A 12,594-nucleotide genomic window follows, 5' to 3' on the forward strand; every position below is an offset into this window, starting at 1 on the left:
GAGTCTGCCAATGTAAAATGGGTAACATAATTATGTTGGATTTTCTTTGAAGTAATACGTAGGTTGAAGCAAGTCAAGCTTAGAGATGATCAGGATTCTAACTCAAAGTTGATGCATCATTATGGAGTAGAAGCTGGAATCTACTTATTCTCACTTGAGAGATCTCCAGAGTTTGTTCATTACTTTTTTTATCAATGACTGAGTTCTGAAACACTGGAACCATTGTTGCTTGGTCAAGAAAAAGCACTTGACTATTATTTTCACTTGAATCTCTGTCTTTCCTTTAAATCAAAAGCATGCCCTAACTGTTTGATTATTAGGGCCTGGAAGTGTACACCTTGCCTTACAACAAAGAGTACACAGGTATTAGGTAACAAATACCTATGAGAAAATGAAGAGGCTGCTCTTTTTAAAATTAAGTTTTCTAGTGTAACTCAAAGCATTTAATATTTCCAGGACTTATTGGGCACTCTCTGTGGTAGACAACTATCTTAACCAGTAATCTACATTCTGATTTCTTTAATGGGGAGCCTATTCATTGGCCATTTCTTGTGTGCATTGAAATTAGACACCTGTACTGGGGAGATTATGTTCTGAATAGTCAGAATTGCAGAAACTTGAGCAGTGAGTCTTCTGTTGACTTGGCTGGGATGATCAAAATTATCTCTGGAGTTTCAGGATGAAATTTAAAGCTGAAACATTGGCAGTTATAAGAAAACAAGACCTGGTACATGGTATGTCAAATCAATGGTTCATTCTGCACCTTGTTTTGAGTGTATCAGTCAGCAAAGGATCATTCAAAGCAGCCTTGCAAGGAACTTTCAAGACCTCAGGAAAAAACCATCTATGTGTGAATCAGAGCCAGAAACTGTTCCCCCATTCTGGGAAGAAAGTTTGACAGATCAAAAGCCTTCCAGTTTTGCAGGGGTGTGGAGGCAAGGTAACTGTGGTATTACTTAAAAAAAAATAAACATGAAGCTTTGCGGGTCTGCCAGTGACAATGTTCTCTTCTGTGTCAAAGCTCTGCACTCTAGACCCTGTGTGCCTGATCCAGATTAGAGCCCAGACTACTGCCTGTCCTGGAATAAATTACTCTTGCTGTAGGATCTTGTCAGAAATGGCATCACGGGGCTGAGAAACTTGGTGAACTATTTTGTTAAAAATTTCTATAAGAAATTCTGACTTTTAAAAACTGAAGCTTTCATTAAAAACTACTTGTTATCAAAATCAGGATAAAACCATTGTCTGTGTTGTTGAAACACACATACTAACATATGCTCAAGTCTCTGCTGTCTGCCTGTACACTGCTAAATATAATTAAATTCTGCTTACGCTGAGTCAGTACTCTGATTTGGACTGTGCATATCAATGTCTCATTTTGAACTATCATAAATGCATTTTAAGTGAGCTAATATTCTGTAAATATGGTTAACTTCTGCATTTGCAGATTGCTCTTCTTAATTTGCTTTTTAGTATTGGTTCATGGATGTATATGAGTGGGTCTTTTGTATGCTTTTAACACAGAGAACCCTATCAAGTTATCTATAGCAGGAATATTACAGCATCATAATAGTTAATGGAAAATAACATAAGAGGAAAAAGAAAATTAGCATTCCACACAGCAGGGCATTTCGGATGTTAATCTGCCTTGCAATATAATTGACAGGGAAGCTGATATCTGGGAAGATTTTATTCCTATCTTTTTCTCTAAACAGTTAGTGTTCGGTTGTTGTGCAGCAGGGGAGATGGAGAAAAAGAAAGTTCTAGCCAAGTGAATGTTCTTTACCAGCAAAGATGTTAACTTTTGTCAGAAGGTAGTTAATCACTGAGAGAGAAACAGATGAAGAAATTGGATAAAACATTTCCAGTTCCAAAAGTCTTTATTGATTGTGTCTCCCTCAAGAAAATTCAGCTCAATCTCTGAAACCCTCAAGTGATTAAACCTTGGGCAGTCCACTGTAGACAGAGCAAATGAGAATTGTTTCAAACCCAGACATGTAGAACTAGGATAGTTAAAGTGAAAAAAGATTTCTTTTTCACTTTGAAATCCTAGCTGGGAGACGTAACATGAGATGTTGATTTTAAGGTGAGAGTTTTCTTAAGCATCATGATTTTCTCTATATAACAGATCTCTGAATTTTAAAGCAATTAACTTCTTTATTTTCAGAGAAGGAGATCTCTTAAAACACAAACCTAGAGTCCGGAAAATGGGACACAGATCTCTGGTCCACCAGAGATATATATACGATATATAACTCGTATATCTTGGTCTAATTTTTTCAACGGTAATTAGGGCACAGAGAAATTTAGGCATCACTAAATGAGATGTTCAGACCTGTGAACAGTTGAGAGATCCTATTTTTTTTTTTCCCAGTGATGTAAACTTTTTGCTCTCAAACCACCTTCCCTAGAAAACTGTAGGTCTTCTTCAGCTGGAGCATGACCACCAGCCTATGACCTAAGGTATGTAGAATTACTTGCCTCCTCCATTTTCAGTACACAGCATGAGGGTCTTGGAGAGTTGTGCTTGGATTGCAGTTTGCTTTCTGAAAGTCTGTAGTGGTCTGCTGGAGTAAAGCCCTTGGTTTCTCTGCTTTGGGGTGTTAGGGTCTGAGGTACAATAAGATGGTAGGGGAAAAAGTAGACACTAAGAGCTGATCTGTATTCTTTCTTCTGTTACAGAAGACTCTCTTATTTATTAGTTTATGTGCAGTGAAGGATTCTAACATAACACAACAGAGGAAGGCCAATTAAGGAAATCTTCACTGTTAACTGTTAATATATTTGTAACTAAAAGCAAGAAGGTATTTGACTCGAAGAAAAAAATGACAAAAAACCTGACAGCCTTGTGGAAATTTGATCTTTTTTTGGGCAATGATTCTGATTTTAGTTACACTCACAAGTATTGGAAAGGCTGTAGTTTCAGAAGTTATCACCTGTCAGCTGAGCTGTGATAACTGGTTGAGTGCATACGCTATAGTCACAAAAGTTTGTGAATTAAAAATTGGCTTAGATCACTCGAGCCAGCCTTCTCAATCCCTAGGGTTATCCTAACTGTTGGGGATAATTGTGGCTGAGGTGAGCACCTGGGCCAAGAACTGTTCCAAGAGAAGCAATGCATTAGGGCTCAAATCCTCAGTGTAACCACTTAGTTCCAACTCTCCTGCCACAGACAGGTCTACTTTCTGCTAGACCAAGGCACCAAGCCTCATCCAACTTGGCCTTGAACATTTCCAAGAATGAGGCATCTGCAACTTCTTTGTGCAACCTGTTACAATGCCTCATCACCTTCACAGTAAAAGATTTCTTCCTAATGTCTGATCCAAATCTACCCTCTTCAAGTTTTAAGCCATCTTTCCCTTTGTTCTATCACTTCATGGCGTTGTAAAACGTCCCTCTCCAGCTCTCTTGCAGCTCCTTAAGTTAGATGTCCCCAGAGCCTTCTTTTTTCCAAGCTCAACAAACTCAACTCTCTCAACTTGTCTTTACAAGAGAGGTGCCCCAGGCCCTCTGATCATATTTGTGGTCTCTTCTGGTCTCTCTCCAACAGCTCCATGTCCTTTGTAAGTTTGTAAATGAAATCAGTACTCCAAGTGGACTCCCACAAGGGTGGACTAGAGGGGAAAATCACCTTCCTCAACTTGATGGACACAGTTCTTTTGCTGCAGCCCAGGACATGGTTGGCCTTCTGGGCTGTCAGTGTGCATTGCTGATATCAACCAGCATTCTCAAGTCTTTCTTGGCAGGGCTTCTCTCAATACATTCTCTGCTCAGTCTGTATTTGTGTTTGAGTTTGTCCCAAAATGGATTAAAGACATTGCACTTGGTCTTGTTGAACTTCACAAAGTTTGCATGGAACCACCTCTCAAGCGTGTCAAGATCCCTCTGGATGGCATCCCTTCCCTCCAGAAGGTGGACTGCTCCACAGATCAAGCTTCTGTTTCAAGGTAAACCTATTGAAGGCGCACTGAAACCCAGTGTCCACGTTGCCAGCAAAGATGTATAACAGCACCAGTTCAAATAACAAATCCTGAGAAACACGAACACCACTTGTCATTGTTCTCCACTTGGACATCGAGCCATTGGCAGCAACCCTTGGAGTGTGGCTATCCAGCCAATTCCACTGGCCCATCCCTGAAATAAATTTTTCTCCATTTTAGAGACAAGGATGTTTTGTGAGACAGTATCAAATGCTTTGCATAAATCCAGGTAGATTGTGTCAGCTGCTTTCCCCTTTTCCACCAGTGTTACAATCCTGTTGTAGAAGGCCCACGAGTTTACGAGGCACAATTTGCCACTTGGGAAGCCATTTTGACTGTCACTAAGTACGTCCTTATTTTCCATGCAGAATGTTGTCCAGGAGGCTCTGCTCCATGATCTTACCCAAAATGTCCTGTAGTTCCCTGGGTCTTTCTAGTTTCTCTTTTAAAAATAGGGATTTTTTTTTCCTCTTTTCCAATTAGTGGGTACCTTGCTGGTCTCCCAAACATGATGGACAGTGGCTTAACCACTTCCCCTGCAGTTCCTTCTGGACCCATGGATTCATCTCATCAGGTTCCATGGACTTGTGCATTTTGAGGTTGCTTAGATGGTCTCAAAATGTGATTTTCTGCTAATGTGAGTTGTTGTCCATTCTCTCAGGTCCTGCTTTTGCCTTCTTCAACTCAGGCTGTGCGACTGGTTCTCAGTTATTAGAATTACTTTGTTCAGTTCACAGTGTGTTTCCTGACAGTTTTGCCTCCTAGGCTTGTGCAAAATCTTCTGAAGACTTACTATGAAGTCGCCATAACCACAATCATTATCCATCTGTATCTCATACAATTATTATTTTCACTTTTGAATTCTCTGGAGGCAAAATCAAAGTAGAGCTTTTGTAATTTCTTTTCCATCTCAAGCTTTTGTTTTTCTTTCCCACCATCTCTTTAACAATCCTGTTTCCCCGGAGACAACTTGATATGACCTCATGCTTTCAAGAGACAGTAGTTCAATAGGTTAATAGGCAGGTGTGAGTTTCCAGATGTTTATGTGCTTGCCCAAAAAGCTGTCCATTGGTAGCAAATGAACAGCTGGAAAGATACAATCCAAACACAGCACTTTTTAGCTGATTGACATATGTCTGGAATTCATGAGAAAAATTGAATTGAAATTAGGAACAATTTGGACCAAGCCCTTCATTGTCAATTTGTCAATTAGAATTTTTGTTCAAATTCCGATATAATTCACACTGTACTGACTGCGTCATTACCACCCATAGAAGTGGAGGATAGAACTAATGCATTGCTTTCACACTATCGTTACTTAAGAGAGATGTCATTATACTGCTGAACATGGGCAATTCAAAAGTGATGGATGGTGCAAATGTTTTGTAGTGGAATATGAAGCCTTCCGCCCAGAAGTCATGTTCACACCCAGACCAAACAACTGATGGCAAGTGAGCAGTTAAGTTGAGCTACTTAGGAGTTTACTAGAAAAACCTTTTTTTTTCAGTGAAATAAGTGGTTCTGTACACAATTGTGAGGTTCAGCAGGGAAAATTGATTGTTCTAAAATTTTGTTCCATCTGGGAAATCAAAATGAAAAGAAGAGAAAAAAAATCATACAAAAACAGACCACTTTTTTTCTCATTTCATTTTCTCTGAAAAATACCCCAACATAGCTGCTCCATATGACATTATTTCAAGACTCATTTGTTTAGGATGCTGTATTCCATAGTGTTAATCTGAGTGTCTAGTGTTGTGTTTTCTAAGCAAGATTCTCCAGGAAGGAAGAGCCCTTTGGAGGGGTCATACGGAGGCACATTGAAAAAGGTAGCCTAGGAAAAGTAACACCTGAAAGAGGTTCTCATTCCTTTAAACATCACAGTACAAAGTAAAGATCAGTTTTGGTGTTTCAGGGAGGCAGGCAGGATGGTGCAATAAAGAGTATTTCCTTTTATTGTCATGCACAAGAAATTCTTGCAGGACGGAATAAGAGATAAATATTTTTTTTATAAAAGGCCTCATGTTTTTGAAAAAAAAAAAAATTATTTTAGCTGATGGCTAATGCTGCATATGTGCCTTACACAGTAATCTTGTGGTAAGGAAGGGGAGGACAAAAATTCCCCATAAGCTGTCCTTTTCAAGTTCAGGTTTTAGGCCTGCTATGAACATTAATCTCTATTTATTTGGCCACTGCTGGGATGGAACTTCTTACTGTCTCTAAGAAACCAAGCCTTACTTAAAATAAATAAGATATTATTTTTCATAGAAATATTACTTTTTACCCAACATGTGTGGGATAGATTGTAATTCATGTGCATGAATGAAAAGGAAAAAAGAAACACTTCCACAGAGCATACATTTTGTCTCTGAAAAACAGGAGGGTTTTTTTGTCTGATCATATGAGATAGTAGATTTCTTTTAAATTTCAAAGTCTTTTAGTTCATAACAGTGTTTTTGTTATATCAGTGAAAATTGGATGCATTCTGAGTACTGTTTTGGGGAGTTTGGTACTTCTACCACTTTTGACAACAGGTTTGGAGACAACTTAGTGGAGGTTTCTCCCTGGTGAGAACTTGCCTCCACGCACACACACACACAGGGTGGATCTTGGGTAGAAAATACCCCCCCCTTCAGAGAAGAGTTGTCTTCTGCTTACTCGGCCTGAATTACAGTCATGGTACTTTAGGAGTAGGACATTGTTACCCTGAACTGTCATCGTGGCAATCACAATGAGGAGAAAAATATAGCTATCATTATGAGAGCTTTACACTGCATAGTTTATCTCTATAACAGTGTGCTATGATGTGCCTAATTAGACTGTATCAGCTGCTCCACGTCTGCTGCTGAAGGGAGACTTTCTTATTGTATCTAGTAAACAGAGAGCTCTCAGACTGTGATTTAGCACTGAAATTAAATTTAAGCATAGTTTTCCATTTGATTATCAGGCTATGGGTGACTTTTAAGGATCCTTTTCAATCCATTACTTCTGCTAGCTGTAAACACTCTGCCATGGTTTCTTCCTCTCCTTGGTAGATACAGACTAACTGAAAACTCATCCATTTAAAGTTAGAGGGGAACAAATCAAAATAATTCCAAGTACCCAAACTTTTTATGACATTCAGTCTCCTTTTTTGATTGTCACCTTCTGTGTCTGAATCTCAGTTATTGAGACATAGTAAATGTGATTGGCTTGAATAAACAGAAAATAAGAAGACGTCCAGAAAGTAATACAGGATAAGAAATAGTGAAAAAAAATGTTATTTCTCTTCTTTTTCTTCTTTATGCCATATCCTAACTTCATTGTGAGAGGAGTACGGTGACTTCCACAGGACTATCTTTGAGAAAAAAATGTAAATTTATAGAAAGAAAATCCTATTTTCTTGTATGTGCTAATCTATTAAAAGCATGTAAAAGTGTGTATTTCTTCAGTAATATTATCTAAGGAAACAATTTGGAAAAAACAGTGAATGTTGCATGGACAAAATGTTCACAGTGGCAATCAAAGCTGAAAAGTTTACAGTCTACTGTTTACTCACCTGTTAAGTACTTTATATATTCTTGGGGAAAGGGTGGGCAGGACAAGATGAGGTTATGGGACTTGTTTGTTTCTTTGGTAGTCTCTCTGTACTTGTGCTGCTCTTGAAAGACATTCTCAGTTTGAGGAACATGCTGCCTCAACCTTGAAAGATATGATACCTCCATTTCAAGGATCTGGAGACATTCTGTAGTAACTTCAGAGAAAATGTCTTCTGCATAGCAAGCATATTTTTTGCTGCAGGATCTGGCAGGTTTTCAGTATACTGCAGTAAGAAGAAATAATTTGATCACATCAGACACACAAATGGAGTAAGATATTGCAACATAAACCAGTTTTACCAGAAGGGAAGCACAGAGGTGGGGAACGAAAGCACAGCAGGGTTCTACTTTGAAAGGGCTTTAGGTTTTGTAGTTGATAAATTAATCTTTGGAAGAATCCAAGTTGTAACCCATTAGTATATCCCTGAAGTTCAAGTGATCTGTGGGTCAGGTGTGTTTTGGAGTGATTGTTTGAGCTTTTGCATGATTGTTTATGACTGGAAGCCAGTGAGTCCTTGCAGCAGCCAGTGCAGAGAGGTGGATTTCTGGTGTGATGCAAAAAGAGCAATGAGTTTTTGGTGCAGGTCAGGCTAGACAACAGAAATTTTCCTCTGCAGTAGGAAGTTCCAAGTCCTTGTATGCCCTTTTCTTAAAGTACCTGGTACAAAAGAAAGGCATGAGACCTTTCAGCCTTTCGGCCTTGTTCCCTGTGCTGCTGCTGGAGCAGGAGTGGGATGTCATGCCCCACCTTGCCATCATGTGGAACCTTTGAGATCCCTAATCCTGTGCAGCCTTCTGTAGCTGACACTTAAGCATGTGTTGAAAGAAAAATAAGCACTCACAGGTACACTGTTGCTCACTTTCCACCAGGGTTCAGAGGAAGCTATGATAGCTTCATTTCTTGACTTTTACTACTGACATACTAAGGAGAGAATTTTATTTACTGGAATTTACTGGGAATGGGATGATGATAGGAAAGTGGTTTCTTCTATGTCTCAATTTCAGAAGGATCTTCTCTGAAATAGCGCTGTTACTGAGGTGTTTCTTTTTCTTTGCAGGCTGTGCCTTCCTAACATACTGCGAAAGGGAGTCTGCTCTAAAGGCCCAGAGCGCACTGCATGAACAGAAGACACTGCCGGGGGTGAGTCCAGACTGATAACTTTTTCTTTTTTTTTTTTCTTTTAAATCTAAAATGGGTTACATATGGTGTTCTCATCTCAGATTTGGAAGCAGAAAGTCTCTGTTTGTTTGGATGAATCAGTATTTGCGTTGTGATAATAAAATCAAGATACCACAAACCTACCCAAATGGTTTCCATACACAAAACTAAAAGTTTTTTGCCCTTATTGTGAATCAGGAAAACAGAAATCAACTGGTAATGGACTGGATTCTACCAGCCTAACTCAGCTGAGCAACTGCTTTAGGTTTCTGACCACTACAGTGAAATGTTAGAAGTCCTCACCAGGTGCTTCCTTTCGCTACTTTTCTTCTCTGAAGCAAGGTTTGGCAGCAAGAAATCAAGAAACAGATCACATTATTGAGTTATCACCGAATGAAAACATATTCCTGATGACAAAGTGGTTTGACTCAGTTACTTTAGTATTCAAGCAGCTGTAGCAGATTGGAAAGGCGGTGAGACAAGGAGAAAAGAGAGAGAGGGGAAAGACGCACACAAGATAATGAGGAAAATTATTCACATGAGCAAGATCTAAGGTTCAGACAACACAAGCAGAACTAAAAATAGAATCAGCATTATGTGGGGAAGACCTGCCCTGCTGGGATGGGTTTCTAGTTAAGCGGTTACCCGGGGGAGGGAGAGAGACTATTTAGATTCAGCCAGAGTACGTGGAATGGGAACAGCCAAGAGCTCCTGTAGCTGGAATGGAGCTGCTTTCACAACAACCAGGAGCCAGTGACCACGTAACTAAGCATGGGCTTCTGAGGGTTCCAGGCTGCATCTAAACAGAGAGGAAATCTATCCAAAAGTCTGTCTTTATTAGCTGGTGTTGAATGATTGATTGCTATGTAGCTTTAACCTACCTTTCCCCCAGATCTAAGACACATCCCTTGCTCTGTGTTCTGAGGAAAGTGTTGATTCTGCTCTGCTTGTTTCCATCATGCTGGGTCTATTTACCTATCTCTAAGCCACCTTGCCAGTATGGAGATGCCCACGCACTTGCTCATCTACATCTATCTTTGCTTAAAAGGCCATACCTTATGCAAATATATACATACTTCATTGCCTAAAAATATTTCTGTCAGCTGACAACTCCCTCTGATTTTTTTTTTTTTTTCTAGAAACTCCTTAGCAAACTCCTTAGCAGCAGATTGAAAGTAATTTCTATCTTGGGGGGGGATTTCAGTTTTTCTTCCTCCTCCCCCTCCCAATATTTTCCTTGCGCTTCTCTCTTTTCCAAATGATAAAATTAGATAGAAAAAAATGAGAGACTATGTTGAACAGGGATGTTTCAGGTAACATTTTAACAGAAATTTTCTGAAATAGCTTGAAATAAAATACATATTTATCTAAACTAGAGATGTGATGAATAAGGTGTTGTGTATTTAAAAAAGAATAATTGAAATTTCAGATTTTCCACTGAGGCTGCTTGTACTTCTCATTAGAAGGGAGATCATTCACTTGCAAATGGAACTCTATCTTCCTTATGAGTTTAAAACCTTATTCTGAAATTGTATGATGATAATATCTTCAAAAACACAGTGGGTCAGTGAGATTGAGGACTCAGGTGTTGGAGAGGGAGGGCAAGTGAAAATTTAGGATTTTTTTCCCTAAGTTCTTTATATATTCACAGTTCTGAATCTCAGTCTCTGTGTCAGAGACTTCAAATCACAAAAGTCTTAAAGTCAAGACTGTTTTCTTGGACAGTGGTAAAATTCAACCAGCTATTGTGTTAGGATCAAGACTTCCTTCAAAGGCTGCACCAACTCTTTCTAGACTACAGGGAAACCATTTCTTCCTTGGTTAGTGCAATTTCTGTTACATATACTCCATACTGGCCACACTGCCTCTAGAAGGCCTTTTTTTTTTTTTGTTTCCTTATACACTTTCAGAAGATGTATCAGGATCTTATTGAGCTGGGAGCAGTGAATCCTCTGTCTAAAAGAGCAACCAGGTTTCTTAGAGTTCTGAACACTGATTTTCCCATCCCTTTCATTTCCAGTTCTATTTGTCTCAGGATAAAGGTTTACTTTCCACCAGCAAACCCTCTTCATGCAGCTTTCTGCCAAGTTTCTGAACTCATCCTCTGAATGATGTCACTGTAGTTTATTTAAGGAAACCAGTCTTGTCTCTTGATAAAGTATCATGCCTGGATACTGTTTTATGGTTCCTATCTGAGTAGAAGAGAATTATTTATTACTTACCTGACTGTTCTTGATAACATGCACCAAAAATATCAACCATAGTTCATCACCATAAAATAAGAGGCACTTTTAAGGTCAGGGGTCTAAGTCCTTATTCACATAAGTTCAAAATGAGACATATATAACATCATCTCTTGACACTCCACTGTCTGTGGCACAAACAGCTCGACTGAGGAGGCATCAAAATCAATTAATAGGCATGGTATAGGAAAAAATAAATAGTACTAGACTAAGCCATTCTTTCCCATTCTCCAGTAAACTGTACACTTTCTTGATCTTGCAATATTGCTGTTTGTATTCGTTATATTATAAAACACAGAAATGAGTAATTTTTAATAATATGCACAAGAATGGTAATGTATGGAAATGGTGAGGCATGAGGAGGTTTTGTCCAGATTCAGATGCCTTGCCTCTTATCTATGCATCACTTTGTTTTTAGTGGAGTGGCTACATACACATATTTTACAGTAATTACTTTCTGGATGTGCTTTGTACTATGACAGAAATATGTTTCACATATTTCTATGTTATATGTAGGACATAAACTCATCTTGTGGAATAATCAAAAGACTTCCAATCAGGTATGTGTTGATTAATAAAGTCTTTATGGCACTTTGTTTTTTTGGGTGGGAAGGAAACATGATACATATTTTGAAGCAAGTGGAATGTAAAACATAAAACTATCATTTGGATCTTCTTCATCTGAATGAGTAAATTAGGTTCTTTTGGAGAGTTTGAAATTGTTTTGCCTAAAATGGAAGGTTAACGTAGCACGGTGTGTATATATGTGTAAAGAGCACTTTTTGATTGTCAGACAATTCAAATTCTAGTGTTTACTTGTGATTGTTTATTTTACATATAATAGAGTGGCTAGATGATGAAGTATATTAGTTCTTTAATAATTTATAGAAATGCTTTGATGTTGCAGTAATTACATTAAAGGTCACATATCAAAGGTAATTTGGTTGAGCAGCTGTGATGGTTTCTCAGAAGCAATCAATATTGCTGTCCATGGCACTGATTTCACCAAGGGGACTGCCAGATTAAAGGAGGCTTATTACCAGACAGACAGACACGGGGGAAATCAAGAACAGATTGGAGAGATGCACTATTCTTTTTCCTCACCTATAATTAACACTATTCACCATAATCTGTGCTAATCCTTCATAGTGGGAAACCACCTTTTTTTTTTTTTTTTCTTAAACTCACATTATAAAAAGTGAATTAAGGCAAGGGAGAGTAATTTAAGGGAGCAGAAGAGAGAAATTAGAGAAAGTAAAAGTTGATTCGCCTCTGAAATTTCTGATACTTATATATCCCACAATGATAAAATTCAACATCAAACCACAGGCCGTGGTCCCAAGGAAAGCAAGGGTAGGGGGTTAAAATTATCTAGACAATGACAGTGCAATGTATGGGAGAATTATCTGCCTGCAGATTTTGTATAATATTATCTATTTGCCCCACAAAGCTCCACAGGAAATGAAATCGGGGAAATAAAATTATGTTTTAAGTGTAGTCATTTTGATTACAAATTATAGTGAAGTGAACTTTTTCTCCCCTTTCTTTTTTCTTTCTCAAGTGAATGGCAGAGGATAATGCTGAGAAATGTAATTACGCTATCAAGATCTACTTTTATTTATAGTACAAATAAACTG

General features: G+C 38.4%; 1 protein-coding gene across 1 annotated transcript in view; it reads left to right on the top strand.

The window, feature by feature from the left end:
* Positions 1–12,594, top strand: part of CELF4 (CUGBP Elav-like family member 4) — a 710,588-nt gene that overhangs the window by 82,364 nt on the left and 615,630 nt on the right. The window contains exon 2 of the mRNA XM_054004192.1: positions 8,614–8,696. Within this exon, the coding sequence (XP_053860167.1) occupies positions 8,614–8,696 (83 nt within the window). The remainder of the gene's footprint in view (positions 1–8,613; positions 8,697–12,594) is intronic.

Source organism: Vidua macroura, chromosome Z (genome assembly GCF_024509145.1).
Source record: "Vidua macroura isolate BioBank_ID:100142 chromosome Z, ASM2450914v1, whole genome shotgun sequence".
NCBI lineage: Eukaryota > Metazoa > Chordata > Aves > Passeriformes > Viduidae > Vidua > Vidua macroura.